Raw genomic sequence first — 16,466 nt, forward strand, 5'->3', positions numbered from 1 at the left:
GCGGCTCCTTCCCCCGGAACGCGCGGCCACGAGCGGAACGTTCCGCCCCAGGGCGGCGGCGGGGCCCGGCCCCCGCGCCCCGCCATCCCTCGGCAGCCGCCGCACGATCGTCCGCGGCGGGGCGGAGGCTGGCTGGGCCCGCCCGGGGCAGGGGACGGCGGCTCCGGCCGGGCTGTGGCACAGAGCACACGCCGCCTCGCCGCGCCCCGAGCAGCCGTTTAATTACGAGCAAGCGAAGTTTCTGCTTCTCTCTCTGGGGGACGAGGGGCTGCGGCGGGGGTCTGCGCCCCGAGACGGCCTGCGCGAAGGGCCGGCGTTGGCAGGCCACGTTTTAGCGCGCTCTTTGTTCTGACGGCATGGCAGCGCGGGCCTGTCTCACAGGAGCAGGTCCCGTTCCTCTTCTGAACCCTTGCACACGCCGCAGCCTTCAGAGGGGATTACATCTTCCGTTTTATGGCAAGAACCGGGCAATACCCGAGAAGCTGAAGCGGGGATATTAACGGCAACAGAGGACTGAACAGCTACGTGGGGCAGGATGACTGAGGCTAACCAGCCTCTGGATTGGAAAAATGCCAAGACACGGGGTGAAAGATGGCAAGGTGCTAGAAGTGATTTTAAATTCCGTAGAAAAGTGGCCCATACAAATGACAAACCAAAGGGCAGAGCTCAGTCTGTGACGGGGGGGAGCAGGGAGGGAGCTGGAGGGGTTGAGATTCTCTCCAGGACACAGATCAGGAGCCGAAAGACTCTTGAGGGTGTAAAAGAGCAGGGGGGGGAGCAAGAGGGCTTTTGGGGTTGTTACCCTTCCCAAGGTCTGCACGCTCACCTGTGCCACACTGTGAATAAAGCATGCTTCTGTTAAAAATCCTTTAGACAAGAGCAAAATGCTTCTGGCTTTCAGTCAGCTAGTCCCTGAAGATCAAGCCATGGACCGGCACCGTCAGGAGGGGGGAGCTTTCAGGGACTGAACATCAGAAACTATTAGGGAAACTGATGGGGCTTAGCCTGTGCCTCAGAGCCATCCGCAGCGGGTCCCCGGGGTCCCGTCTGCCAGAGAAGGGGTGTCAGACAAGTGCAGAGATGCAGGTGTTGGGATGCTGTTGTGACACTCTGGGCTTCACAGTAAATTGGATGTAAAAAACCAGGCCCTGCGCAGCAAGGGAACTCAGCCAGGGCTATAACAAGCCATTCAGTAATTTACTTAAGCCACGCTTAGATCTCATCTGCACGGGGAGGGAGAATTACCTCTTTAATCACATCCTAAACAGGCCCTCCACCACGCTTCGTGTCACCCCACAGACACGCTGGAACAGTTGCCTTGGGCAAGCAGTGCGTGGCCTCATTTGTCTCAAGAGTCGTTAAAGCTGAAATCCCAGGCTGAAATAGAAATGGAAATATATGATTGTGAGCTATTTTCCATGGATCATTTTTGCAATCTCTTGCTGGAGCCTGCAGGTGGAAATCAGCTGCGTTATAGCCCCGTGTAGGTCAGCCAGCAGGGTCTGTCAGTCAGGCTGTCCCGACACCTCCCGACTGCGGACAGCCAGCCTGGCTGACTGACATGGACTTTGGAGGATAGCATCAGCTCAGCTCAGCTTTTGGGATGGATTTCTTTTTTTTTTTTACGAGAAAAATACAAGGATGCCCAGCTGTCTCGTCCCCTTTTAAACTGCTATTGCAACCTCTTGCTGCCACGCAGCTTTCTGCGTGCAGGGAGATGTTAATCCATTTTATCTTTTAATGTTGGCATTATCTCTTGACTCACCCCATCTCTTCCCCTTGTTATTCTGCAGTCCAGGTCCCTTTTAGGCAGCAGGTAATTCACCTTATTTCCCTGCATTGCCTGAGAAAAGAAACCATAAATCCAGAGTAATCTCCCCAAGCAGTGGTGTTGTGGAGCCCCACGGGCTTTGAGAACATGGTTTCTCTCAGTCAGAAGCCAAGGCACGAGGCTGCAGAGTCACCTGTAAGGGACAGAGACCAGGAAGGGTGTGATTAACAGCACGATGACACCCCTCTGTCCTGCAGCTTCCATCGCACCGAGTTCAGTGTCTGGTTCTTCAGGCTCTTGAGCACCCTGTGCCTCCAGCTGCTCATCCCACCGGCGTCTGCACCCTGCCTGTGTCTGCCTCCTGCCTGCCAGGCCGGCGGCACCGGCTTCGCCCCCTTGTAGGTGTGCACCTCCTGGTGCCCCGGTTCTGGAGCTGGTTCTTCCTCTCCTGAAGTCCCAATTCTGATGTCTCACTGGCATCAGACAAATACCACTGGGCCTCACCAAGGAGAGGGCCGATAGTGAAAGCGGGTACTTCTGTGTTTCTTATCTTTTTCCTCACCTTTCATAAATAAGGTGATGTAAATCAAAAACTCTTGTGAAAAGAGGTATGTTAAGACAACATAGGACCTTACCAATAACTCACATAATACGCATTATATTCAGAAATCATACGCTAGGCTACATTTAGCCACCAGGATTAGGATCTGGTTCCTAAAGTGTCTGTAATAATTTTACTTCCCAACAACATAAAGCAAAATAAAATCAACTGTTGGCACCATGGCCACGCTAGAGCAGGAGCAGGTGCATCTGCACATGACGGAATGGCCAGTAGCTCTAGGAGTAAGCTAGGCTGCGTAAATGCTAATGCAGTCCTGGATGCAGTTTCGTTCCTCATCTGTGTGTGCTTTCACCGTGCTTCATCCATTTATTCTCTCTCCTTCCAGGCTTCTGAGCCCCTAGCTTCCAGCACACATTTCCAGAGCGTGGGGCAATGGGAGCTCCCACCTCCTGCTGAAGAAGCTGTCAAGCTCTCTGCATTTCCCAGGGTGCAGAGACTACGCTGCTCGCTGGACTCTCATCTCGCACCTTGGCCAGGTCAGGGTGATGTGTGTGCCTGAGTGGTTGCAGATAATGCAGCGGTACAACCCCTTCCATCAAGTGTGGGGTGGGATGAAGCCCCAGCTTATGAAACCATCTCCCAGTTACGCTGATCTGGAGAAACACCAGCTCGTTTCTCTGCACCTTGAGAGAAAAAGCTTCTGGGGAAGCACAAAGCAGGCTGGAAGCATCTTCTCACCTGCAGTGGCAGCTCAGAAACTGTCACACCTGCCAGAGACGTGAAAGCCAAAGTGAGGTTTTCAGTACAAAGTGGCACCAAGGGATAGTGAGACTTGCAGCAACTTTCTTGCAAGTGGATTGGAAAGCTGATGTGCTCAAGGGCGTCGTTTGTGTTAATGCAGACAAAGGATTTTGAGAGGAGAGAGATCCCAGGGCTTCTGTCACTCTCTGAGCGATGGTGTCACATGTTCCACTGCTGTTTGTGCCTGGAGCAGTCACAAGAACTTCACACTTCAGCCATGAGCTCTTTTGTCATTTTCAGAAGTTCAAAAATGAGAGATGCCAGGCCTGTGCTTCCCTGCACAGCAAAATGAATTTGGGAAGTCTGGGATTTGGCCAGAAAACACAAAGGTCCCAACTATAAATTCTGGAAACAATCCTACTCCTGTGTTAGAGAAGCCCTTCAACACTGCAAGAGTTCCTCGCTGCAAGATCCATTTGGTCCCTGGTTCTTTCACCTCTGAGGAGCCTGAACAGAGGCAGGATTGAGTTCCTTATGTCTTGTGTAAACCGGCATGTCATACTTCCACCTGGCAGGCTCTTCCCCCAAACACAACCATTTGTTTCTGCCTTCTTCAGGTCTAGTTTTTTTTTTGCTTGCTTTTTCTCCCCATCAGTCTCTTCTCCTCGGTGATCTTTAGTCCCTCTTCCTTAGGTAGCATTCAATTACACAGCCTATCTAAAACCCAGGAAGGACTCTTAATAAAAGATAGATATATATTAGCATAGCCTACCCCTGGCGCTCTGCCCAGATTCAAAATGATCTGTTCATACACTTTTCAACTGATGGTGTGGAACTGAGCATGGATCACATACATCAGGGAAATAAATACTACCTATTTTTATTATTAAGTTCTCTTATTGGTTATACTGGCAGTGGCCTTGTCCTTATGCATTAAACACGACCTTTATTAATGTTCATATTCCCCTCATTTGTACCGTGGCTGATTTGGAGGCAAGCGGAGCCATGAATGTATTGACGGCCCCCTGATCGCTCGCTGGTCCTGTTCTGAGCCTGGATTACAACTGCTGCCTTTCTTTTTTTTTCATGACTTATTAATGCTTTGTATTAGCTGCGCTCAGGTTGTTAATGGAGGAGTTAATTTGTCGTGCTCCTATTAAAGAACAGCCTGCCTTCTGGGGTGTGCTAATGAGCCAGAGACCGTCCCCCGCAATCTACTTTGTTACACAAAGGCCAAATTTCTGCAGTACAGAGAAGGGCGCTTTTCTTCCAGGAAAAACACACTATTTATTTTAAACTTTCTCCATAATGCCGGTCCTGTTAGCTCCGGCCTCAGCACACGCAGGAGCTGCTCTGCGCCCCAACACAGCCGGCACCCAGGCCCCCGGCACTACCCGCATTCACGGCTGGGGCTCGGCGGGGCCGCCCTCAAGCAGCCGGAGGGACGAACGCGCTGCCAGACCTGCCCACCGCCCGAGGAGAAGCGCCAGCCCAGCTCGGGCACAGCCCCGGCAGCGTTCGCCCGGGCGGCACCGCGCCGTGAGGGCTGCCGTCGGGCGGGACCTGACCAGGCCTCTGGCGGCTTCTCGCCCCTTCCGCCGCACCCCACCCGAGGCCTCCCCTCGCCCGGGCCGCCGCCGCCACCGGCCCGCGCCCCCCCGCGGCCCAGCCTCACAACGGCGGCGCGGAGAGGTTTGTCCTGCGGCGACTCCCGTCCCCCGGCGACGTCAGGCTCGGCCGGGGCGTACGCCTTAACGACCGCTGCGCAGCCGCCCTTGAATGGGGGGGGGGGCGGGCAGGCGGGCGCGCCGTCTGATTGGCCAGCCGTGCCGTCCTTCCTGGGCTGGAAGGCGGGGCAGCGGGGCGGTGACGGAGGATGATTGGCCGGTGCGGCGTGCCGGGGGGCGGGGCGTCGGGAGGCCGCTCGGGTTGGTTGCGCCGGCCCGTGGCGGGTGCGAGGGAGTGAGGGGGGAGGGGTGGGGGGTCCTGAGGCGCCGCTGTCACCGCCGCCTTCCCGCCCAGGCCCGCGCAGCCAGGCCCGTCCGCCCGCGGCGCGGCGCGGCAGGACCATGTCGGCCACGGACGAGCGGGCCAAGGAGATCCTCCGGGGCTTCAAGCTGTATCCTCCCGACGGGGGCCGTGAGGCGGGCGGGACCCGGCTGGGAAGGACCGGGGGGGGGGGGGGGGAACGGGACGCGACGCCCCCCTGTGGTGAGGGCGCGCGCGAGGCCCCCGGGGCGGGAAGGGGGGTTGTCATGGAAACGCCTCCCCGGCTGGGCTGTTCCCAATGGCGTGCGCCCCCCCCCGGCGGCGGCGGGGGGCGTCCCTCCCCCTGGAAGCGGCTGAACCCCGGCGGGGCTGGGGCCGGCCCTGAGCCGGCTGGGGAGGCGGAGGCGGGGGGTCCCCATCGGGGCGGTGGCAGGTGGCCAAAGCCCCCAGAGCGGCGGCGGCCTCCCCAGTCCCCACCCCGGCGTCCCGCCGCACCGGAGCTGTCCGCCGGGCGGCTGCTGATGGGCGGCCGGAGGAGAAGGGGCTGCGCAGGAAGGCGGCGGCCGCGGAGCAGCGGGAGCCCCCGCCTCGGCAGCGAGGACAGCTTACAGAGGGCAGGTGAAGTAGCTCGGCGGCCGGTGCTCTCGGTCCCGGGAGGGTCTGATCCCTTCCCCTCCGGCCTGCACTTAGGCACCTCTGCTTGGAAAGGAAATACCGGGTCTTCAGGTCCAGAAGCAACTAAATATCTTGTTTCTTTTCATACAGTGAGGTACTGGCACACATTGTGTTGGCCGTGGTTGATCATACAATGTCTTTTATTGCCAACGCTGACATACTGTAGGTGTTAATGCTTTTCTGTGCAGTTCATTTAAAAACTTTTCATGTCATGGCTTTCAAAAAGCATTCTCATTGTGTTGTCTGTGTTACCTGAATATGAATTTAGTGCTGATGAAATGAGATAGATCTGAGCTTGGAAGAGAAGTGAAATCCTGCGTGCGCCCTTCCAACCCAGGAATTCAGTGAAATAGAGAAAGGCTCAACCTAAAGGCCCACGTGCAAACCAAGGGTGGGAAAAATAGGCCACATGTAAAATAAAGCTACTATACTTTACTATAGCAGATTTTTCTAAGCTTGGAAGATGAATGTAAGCTTGCTAGCTTGACCTTTAAACACCAGAAAATTGTTGTGGCTTCGTTTGTTTGGCTTTTTCTTTTTTTACAGTGAAAAGGACAGAAGTGGACAGAATACCCTCTTGATCCAATACTGTTATTTCTAAACAGCTTTTTTGTCTAGTGAGATGTTCATAATCTCTATGCCAGCTGTAGCAGGATCTAATTTTCTAGGTTGGATTTAGACAGATAGCTGCTGTCAAACTATAAGCAGATGCTTTGCTTAACTTTTGAATCCTTGTCCCCTCCCCCAGCTTTTAGTACTGCATCTGGTTCCTCTGCTCCTGCACTAGCACTATTGACAGTTCTTTTTGTTTATGAAGATGTAGTATTTCAGCTGTCAAAACATGATTTGAGAGTCTTTTGTGCCAGCAATTAGAAAAAGAATAAGCTTCTGACAAGACCAGACTAAGCTGTTGGTAGACATGAGAAGTGCTTAGAAAGTTAAGCCTAGGGAACAAACTTTTAAGTGCTTTTTGCATGTGTTTGCATATAGTCTTTCCTGGATAGCACAATTTACATGAAGGCCTTTGTCCAACTTCAGAGTAAATAACCCATTTTGTTGTTTGTTGGCTTGAGTAGAAAATGCTTTTCGCCCTTTGAGAGGAAGGATGTTAGACAAACCTAAGGTAAACTTCTATTATTTCAAGCAGCCATAGCACGGGCAGGAAGCTTTAGCAGAAATACTCTGCCATTCCATGTTGAAGTACCTCAAATTTAGTCTTCCTTTGCTTGTCCTTGCAAAAACACTAATATTTTACTGCTGACAGGACAGTTTTAGGCAAAACCTTGACTGCACTTCTCCAAAAACATGCTAGAGTACTTCAGTAGTTGCTACAGGGCCAGGTAGGATGAAGTCTGAGAAACAGGAAAGTTTCTCCAAACATTTCATAACTGGAACTTGTAGCAAGTTAAAATAGTTGAAAAACCATCTACATATCCCTTCAGTAAACCAGGAGAGTGGCTGAACAGACACATTCCTCATTTATGAGAGGAAGGCTTGAGACACTGCGCCATCCGCACAGGAAACTACTCATGCCCAGATGTGACCATGCTCTCTGTAAGGCAGCCATCAGCTCAGACTTCCATTTCCTTTTCTAAGGGTGAGCTTGTATTCTAGAGAGCATTACATTTTAAAAAGATGCTTTATCTTCTGCCCACTCTACTGCTGTATGTGCTAATTTGATTTACTTAATAGAAAGGAAGAGAGAAACATGTTCTGAAAAGCTGTTAAGGTTGTACTTGGACCACTTGAAAACTTTTTCCTCTGCTCCCAGGAGGGAGGGAGTTCAACTCCACCAACTTAAGCACACCCTGCAAACTTGGCACTTGAAACTGAAGTTGCTTTTAGCACAAGAAACTAGCACAGTATTATACCTAGGGTATGGCTGTATTAGATTCCTTGTGTGGTAAGATCAGTTGATAGGGTAGAAATCATCATTGAGGGAGCAGGCTTCCAAAAATACTTGTTTGCTTTAACAGAGGAACAGGCACTCTAGCTGGAAATCCAGTTCACATTGAGTAATCAAAGTTTCCTCAAACAAATTCTGTTTACTTGTGGTTCCTGAGAAGAGGTTAATTACAAGCTTTCCAACTGACTGGAACATGCTGCTGTGGAAATTAAATTATAGCCCAAATCCACCCTCTAATGCAGAGATATGCTTTCCTTCCTCTATGACACTAGTGCAGAAACATGTTGTGGCTAGTGTCCCGAAATTCACAGAAACATTTACTCCCTCTTCTCATGTATTTTGCTATTTTGAAGAGATTAAAACCAAAGGAGAAATATTTGATGCTTGCAGGCAAATGAGGATATTCATTATAGTTTATTACATTTGTCCTAAGAATTTTTATGGCACCCATTAAAAACTGAACACTGACAGTCCAGTAAGTACGTTGCAGTAAGAGACTGAAAGCAGCCAGCAAAAACTTTTATAGCTTGTCACTTTTTCAGAGACTATATTTCTTAATAGAGCTGATAACTGCGTTCATCAACTCCCTGTTTTGAAGGCACTCACCTGAAGAGCAGTTGTTACACTTAATGTAATATCTACAGGTAGTCTAGTACTATGAAAATGCAGACTTTTTTTTTGACTGGAAGCAATATCAGTTCAGTTGGTAACTGAAGATTCATTCCTCTGGAATATTAGCCAAGTCTTGTTTCTGCAAGTATTTACACACAGCTGGTTCTATAATCTCAAATGCATGAAATTTGATTATGCCTTTTTTTCTCTAGAAGATGGGACAGTTACTCTGTCAAACTACATAATAGCATTTTACTTGACCCTCACTTACCCTTTCAACACATTCTTCAGGTTTCATTCTGTCATTTTACCTTTAGAGTTAGCATGTACTATTAAATGTAGGTATTTACCATCCTTTTTCATAAAAAAGTAACACCAATAATGTATTTCCCTAACAGGCAAAACCCCTTTTTTTTTTATGGCTTCCTCCCCACCAACCCCCTTGATAATTTGCAAGTTGCCTATTTATCTGTGTTCTGATACAAACTAGCACAGAATTTTTTATGCGCTGTGTCCACTAAAATGAGGACACTGTAGACAGTTATCCTATTTAATTTGATTTGGCAACATTTGTAAAGCATACGTGCTTTGCTTTCTTACGTACATCTATGCTGTAGATTAGAAATATCCAGTCATGGTTTGCAGCAACAGATTCACACCCAGCTCTTGAGGGATGACAGTTCAGCTTCTTTATGCACTTCTTCCTGTAATGTTTCAGCCAGAACAGCAAGGAAGAGAAAACCCAAAACAAGTCAGCTGGGTCTAGTTAAGGTGCTAAGCCTAGCCTCTCAACATATGAGGAAGCACATCCATTTTCTATTGTAAATCTTACAAGTCAAACAAGATATCACCTATTTTATTTGCTTCTGTACAGAGGAGTCTCATCAGAATTGGATCTCTATGGTGTTAATTGCCATATAGATATTTATCAGCTTAGGACAAGTTTCTCCATGAACTTCCATTTAAGGCTATGCAGTATATCTTACTGTACTTCAGAAGTCTCCTGAAACAAATTAATATGGTGAACATAAGCATGAGGAAACAATATTAACTCTAGGTCAGAATAATTATGGAGTTATGAAACTAGTATTTGTGGTCAGTATAAACATGTTCCTGTAGCTTAGGCATTTGAACATTTGTACGCAAAGCTTTATATGTCAAAGGCTGTCCAGCTTTCTGGAATCCTCAAAGTTCCCTGTGCAGCGTCCTCCTAGCTCCCAGAGCTTCTTCCAGTCCTCCTCTCACCATTGTTTTTCTGTCTAGGAAATCATTCTAGCAGAGCATTAATCTCTCAGAAAGATGGATAGAGCTGTAATGAGACACCAATTATACCAGAAACTATTAAGAGCTTCTATGAACTTTATATTACTCTGCAGACCAAGAGACTTCTATTTCCAACTTCTACCTTGTTTCTGCTCTACAGGCAGAAACTGTAGTCAATGACAGTCTTGACTATCAATTCCTAGAATAGTCACTGAAGTTCTGAACTAGTTTGAAACAGCATTCAAAAGTTGAGAAATCAAAATGGAAGCTCCATCAAACAGAGTTTCCAATTTATTTGTTAGGCCAGTAGATCTTTAGCTCCTTAGTCACTTAAAATGCTTATCTGGTCCAGTATTTACAAAACTAACAAGGCAGCAGCTTTAATTGGCTTATAAGTTTCCCTTTGTTTTGAGGTCTCCTCTATGCATTTCCTCAGGTCTCGGTTTGTTTAGACTTCTTGCAATTAAATAGAAAGATAAATCATCAAATTTATGGGTTAAAAGGAGACACTGGCCAGCTAAAAGAGGGAACAGGGCTGCCCAGAAGCTGGGAAATGTGCTCTGCAGAAAGCCAAAGCAGAGCTTCCATGTAGCTTGTGCCAGTGCAATTTTAAAACATCCTGGAAAACATGAGTTTGTTCTCCCCATCCACGTCTCTGGTTTCTAAAAACTAGAATGTTCTTCTGTCTAATGCATAGAGTTCATCATTTATATGACCTGAAAAAATTGGTCTTCTGTTGTTCTTGAACTTTCATTACCACTTTCCCGTCTACAAACCTTAGAGTACTTTACAGGCAAGGGTTGTCCACATTCCCAGTTAGTCTGACTGCAGAACAAGTTCCCACTCTGGCAGCACCAAGAGATCTTTGTTTCCAAGAGGCCAGAGTTTCACATAGAAGCTTCAGCCTGGTTGTACTTGGTAGTTAAGGAAGTGTCACTGTGGTCAAGGTACCTTTACCATATCAGAGTTGTTTCCAGCATTGACAGAAGTTCTGGAGTATGCGATGATCTATAGTCCTGGCATGCTGAACACAGACTTATGGGTTTATGTGTAAGTCATGGGGCATACCTGCAAATAAAGCAGGAACAATTTTACCAGGTTTGGTTTTACCTGCCTGGTTCCTCAGTGAGCACCAAAGACTTCATGAGTGGATTGCATTAAATCTGAAAGTCAGAAAACTGACTGTAACTCATTCAGATATGAAGTTAATGCAAATCACTGTTTAAGTATAACTAAATATTTACACTTTTTCAATGAAAACTAACAAGGGGAGGACATGGTATTAGAAATGGTGCTTTGTGCCCTGGACAGTGGAAGGGGCATCAGGGGCTCCACCATCACAGGAAACAAATGAGTTACCAGGTGCTACAGAGAATACATCTAACTAACACCAATTTAAAAGTGTAAGTCGACATTGAAGTTTGGGTTTTACTTTTTAGTCAGCAATATTACTTTAGCACCTTGTGGTTAGAATTTGATTTTTAAGATTTATCCTTTCATCTCCCATCCAGCATTTCACTGGAATTATGGTTTCAGTATTTTTAATTGCTTGTGTAATGCCAACCTAATAAGGTACCTAAAATAATGCAGTTGTCATTAGCAAAATTATTTCCCCTTATTTCCTTCATATAATATTAAGATAATATCAGTTACTCTTTGCATCCTTGGCAGGGATCAAAACCATCAGATGTCAGTGGTGCCGTATGCTTCAGCTGTTGTTACAGTATTTGAATTTCCACACAGCAGAAGATAATAATTTAATCCATCAACTGAGATCTGATAGAGCTTCTTCCCCGCCATGCATCTTCACAGCCAACATGTAGGAAAAAAGCCAAGCTTACACAGAGGTAGACAAGCAGGGAAGACATCTAAAAATCTTCATGTTAAACAGATTCTGTTCAGAGTGTTGTTGTTTTGTTTTTTTTTAATACAGACATCTGATGTGTCTCCTGTGTCTCTGAATAACAGTGTTCTGTTAGCTAAAGCAGTCTTAGCGTGGAAGCTGATGCAGCTTGCTCTTACACATGTTTAACTCTGAATTTAAGTTGATCTAGAACGAACGTTAAAAGTGAAAATTTTACATTAAGTTAGTAATGTAACAGGCCACTGTACTGACTTCTGCCTTTGACTTCCACAATTTATGTAACATATAAGCCTCTTCTATTTCTCTAAGCTGGGAAATTAAGGCAGCTTCAAATTTGAGCTCAGACCCCCCCCATTAAAGACTAAACAAAGCATTGGCTTGATCTAGATAATCAAAGTTTGTATAGAAGTATGAGGTATGCTAGGTTCCCAGATACAAATAACAAGCAGAAAATATCATGATCTATTAATGTCTACCTGCCAATATTGAATTTTGTCTTTTTCTGTATATTAGTATAGCAAAAATTTATCAGAAGTTAGTTCTGTAAGCACATGAACAGTGACTTTTACACATCTGTTGCTCACACACATTAAGGATCAGATCATATATTTACAGTTGATGTGCAAGAAACTACAGTAGTGAGCACTGAATACTAAAAAACCCAACAACATTCTTAGGGGCTGCCTTCTTGTCCTGGAACTGAATCAGGAGCACCCACAGAAACAAGAAGTTCGGCATCTGTGTAGCATCGCTCCCAGAGTGGTGTTAAGGAATAGGTGACAGTTTTTGAGGGAACACCCCCACCCACATACACTCATTGTGCATTACTGTGAAGTTTCCAAAGCCATTTGACACCACATCCATGTAGACACAGTAGGACTGTTGGGAGGCTCTGTCCAGAGAACACCTGACAGTAACAGGCTCTCACAAACAACAGTAGAAACCACATCTCTGCTGCATATTGCTAAATCCTGATCGACAGACAGGATTTTCAGTTGCGATTATGAACTTTGAGATTCCATTGTCAGATTTCCCCTGAACCAAGTTCTCACTGTGACACAAATCTTAGGTACAGAAGAGACTTAAGGGAAACAATATCAGATTAATTCAGCCATGAGCAAACCTTTGAGTTGATTATGTTCATGACTAGAATATCAGGCAGCTTTCTTCTGGAAGAATGGCAGGCTTGGGTAAAAAGCAAGAAAAGTAATTTTTTATTTTCGGTCAGCCTTTGGGATAACAATGCACAAAAGCATCATGTTATTAAATTTATCCACTCCTGTATTGAAAGGATTGCTTAACTAACTCGGAGCAATATTGTCTTCCATTAGAGAGAATGAGCGCAGGGGATTTTACTTGGTAATTCTACAGAGGAGTATTTATATGGGCCAGTCTGTATGCTATACTGTGTACGTACAATTCATCTACTCCATAGTGAGTCAGAAGCTCATTTGGTCCCTGGGAGAGCTGATTATATCCATTTTTTGCTATTTATTGTATAAAGAAAATGAGGGGGATCTTACACTTTAATCACCGATGAATGTATACCCCACCTGAGTAGATTGCCTGCCTGCATGCCTCTCCTCCTCACTTCAGATGACTTGATTTAAACCTTTCCAAAAGGAAGGTTACACATGCTTGGAACCAAGAAATCCATCTGATGTTTTATTAAGAATGTCAGAAACTTCTAATTAGGGACAGCCTGCTGGGCAAGCAGAGAGTTAATGTCAAGTCACTTTCGTTTGGAAAGTCAAAGGAAATTCTATTTTATGATACAGTGAAAAACTGGCTATTTGCATTACTTTAAATTGAAATTCTTTTGTGTATGGGAAAATGCTTATAGAGACCCTCACTAAGGAGGAACCCATTTTCTGTTCATCTGTGCGCAGGGACTGTTGCTAGCTCTGTGTTTAAAGGGAGTTCTGCAACACCCCCAACCCCTCTTGAAGAAAGAGGTTTGCAGAGAGAAGGGGTAGAAGAACCATTGTCCCCATTAGTGTATCGCCATGTGGCAGAATAGACCAACCCATCTGGAAACTGGACACCAAGAAATACCTACTGACCTTTAATACAGGGGGATCTTCTGGAGATAATCTAGATATTTGACTTCCAGTTTAAGTCTTCAGGGTAGACTCTAGTGCATTAGAATACGGCCCTGTCAGTCAGTCCAACTTAAGGCTTCATTGTTTCTCTAATAAAGTTACTTTCTTTCCCAGAAGCTGAGATAAGGAGTAAAAATGTCCTTCTGATTGTTATTTCACTTGAACCTTATTAGCCTTTAAGTGACATTTAAAAAACCTCAGTCCAGGAAGTAGTACAAGTTTGTTGCTTCTGAGGAAAGAGGACATCTGAAAGATATCTGCCTTTACATTCTTCTTGATGTGTGCTTCTGGCACAGCAGCTGTGCAGAGCACAGATTACCATCCCCAGCTGCTTGTTACTTCATTTTTAGATTTACTAGCTGAGCTGCTCAGATAAGCAGTGCAACCTCCTGTTTCAGTCAGAACGAGGCATGCTTAGTTTAAACAGCTTAAGCAACAGGTTAAAGAGCAGAGACCCGTGTTGGTCAAGTAGTTCAGGTTAGCAGTTTTACAAACTGCTTGGCTGTTAGATTTGAGGGAGAAAGTAAGAAGCAGCCGGGGAGGGCTGTAAACAGCAGTCCTCTGCTGCTGCTGTCAGGTGTCATGCCCACAGCCTCAGTCTTGCATCAGATGAACTTGTTCTCAGTGCAGCCTCATGCTGTCTTCTCCAGCAGTCAGCACCAACTCACCTGAGGAGGTTTCTCACATCACCATGCTTAGCAACTCTTGCAGCACCAATTCTAAAGTCCTAGCTTAGCATTATTAGTTTAGCATTTTAACTTCACATTGCTAAATTTGTGGTCACATAACTTCTCTTAAGAGAAATGCGTTTTAGATTACATTGGTAAGGCAGTCATCTTCTCTTTCCCCTTGTTCTGTGCAAGAAGTCTTTAGCATTACTGTGCTGTGTGAGAAGTTACTGCCCAGCAACCAGGCAAAGTCACCAACAGGGTCCAACCATGTAGCAAGTGCCCTTAGAGGCTCAGTGCTCCTGCAACTCTCATAACAAACCAGACATAGGAAATCATTGGCTGAAAATCACATGCAGCCCTGGAGAGCAAATGCATGTTGTTTTTAAGATATTCCTTCCAGAAAGAAAAAGACAAGCCAATAAGTTTCTCAATCCAGTTTGGGCTGTTCATTTATGGCACCCTCATTAATCCACAAGGAATCATTACAGTTACACTGTTGCCATAAAAATGTAGTATTTAAACAGCCCCAGGAAGGAATTGTTTTATGTGCCTCCCCTGTAGCTCCTTCAAAGGGATCTGCATTACATTAGTATAACACTAACCTTAAACTCAGCTTCTGCACAGAAACATTTAGCTTCATAGAAATAAAGAAAAAACTGGTTTCCTGGTTCTCCTAGCATCTTCCATTCTACCATTAGAATAAGTTCCTTAGAGTTTTAAACAAAAAAAAAAAAAAAAACACAAAACAACACAAAAACACAACACAAACCTATAGATGTATTTTAAAGTAGCCTAAACTGAAGTACTACTTGCAAATTAAAAACAAAGATTCCCCAAGGAAAATTACAAGCTTACCTCTTCAAGGCTCTAGTCTGTTCCTCAGAGAAAGTCAAAGCTCCCTTCTCACCACCGGCAGCCCCACCATAACCTCCTTCTCCCTGTCCACACAAAGTAGAGGTGAGGCCTTAACCAGGCAGCTGCAGAGCAAGCCCCTGCTCCCCCAGGACCCCTAGCCACATTGCCCTCAGCAAGGCCCTCTTCTGCATTTAAATACAGCCCTGCCAGAGGTCAGGTGAAAATGCTTCATGGTTCATGACGGTCTCGTTCATTTGTTTCACTGATAAAACAGTAGTTCCTTGTTTTCTTGCTTAATTATGTTTGCACAAGTCCCAGTTTTGCCAGTTCTGAAATAGTAAATGCAGTGAATGAGGCCGAGACATGTTTGAAAAGGTTGTGCAAATTGAAATAAATAAAGGCCATATTTTAATGTAGGCATGCCCATAAAGGGTGCAGATAATTCTAACTATGGCATTTTTTGAGCTTTTTGTGTATAATTTCACAACATTAGCATTCACCTTAACACAAATGCTTATGAAGGTCACACTTTGAAACACCAAAATAATATTTTAAAAACATAATATTTGTATCAGCTGTAAGTCTAGCTTTTCAATAACTAAATTGTTATTATTTTGTTATTATTAATAACGAAATTGAAAGAATCGACTTGTGCACTACAGCTGATATGTATTATTTATACATGCTGTTCTTTTTCATAGCAGAAATAAGCTATTCCATTCCTTCAGCTGAAAAATATATTAACAGATTTTGATTAAAATTGTGAAAATCAGATTTCAAATACTCTGAAAATTTAACATACAGCTACAAGCTTGTTAAAATAATAAAATCTTAATAAATGTAAGTGTAGATTTTATTGACAATGAAAGCTATAGGAGCTGCTTGGACACAACAGAGGTCATCGCTTTTTTGTCATTTCAGTGGAGATTTCATTATTGTATCCCCACAGCAATGTTTTTCATCTGAATTCCAGTGCATGTTAAAGCAGAGAGATGCTGGTTTGGGCACAGACCCTCCATCTTCGAGAGATCCCCTAGTGACATGCTCAGGGGTTCACATCAGTGTAGTTCACATTAGTGTATCTGTAGAGGCTGATTAAATTATGACATTCAGAACCAAATATTAGTATTTTACCTGTTCTAAACTCGTTTGGAACTGAATTTTTTACTTGTAATTGCAGCGTGTTGCTGTAGTGCTTTTCCAAACAACTTACTCTCTTTTCAGACTGCCATACTGTCTAACACCGTGTAAAATGTTGGGATGGTTAAATTGTCAAATCACTAATCCACACTGCAAATTTAAGCACTTATTTTAGTAGGTTCCTAAAAAAGCACAGTAATTCAGATATGGAGTCCTTGGTTTTTGAGAGTTCTGCCTCAATCTGCGTAAATCCCCCTTTATTCCTCCTCTCTGCCTCCGCTTTCAGCAGCTTCTGGTCCATTTACAAGATTAGTT

The 16,466-nt window shown here is 45.4% G+C and overlaps 1 protein-coding gene across 2 annotated transcripts in view; it reads left to right on the forward strand.

Annotated features, from left to right (window-relative positions):
- The first annotated feature begins 5,055 nt into the window (after positions 1-5,055).
- Positions 5,056-16,466, forward strand: part of PDE6D (phosphodiesterase 6D) — a 39,817-nt gene continuing 28,406 nt past the window's right edge. For both annotated transcript variants that reach the window (XM_082319216.1, XM_082319217.1), the window contains exon 1: positions 5,056-5,193. In XM_082319216.1, the coding sequence (XP_082175342.1) occupies positions 5,144-5,193 (50 nt within the window). In that variant the 5' untranslated portion in view covers positions 5,056-5,143. The remainder of the gene's footprint in view (positions 5,194-16,466) is intronic.

This window comes from Platalea leucorodia (assembly GCF_965183815.1).
Source record: "Platalea leucorodia genome assembly, chromosome: 8".
NCBI classification, from domain to species: Eukaryota; Metazoa; Chordata; class Aves; order Pelecaniformes; family Threskiornithidae; genus Platalea; species Platalea leucorodia.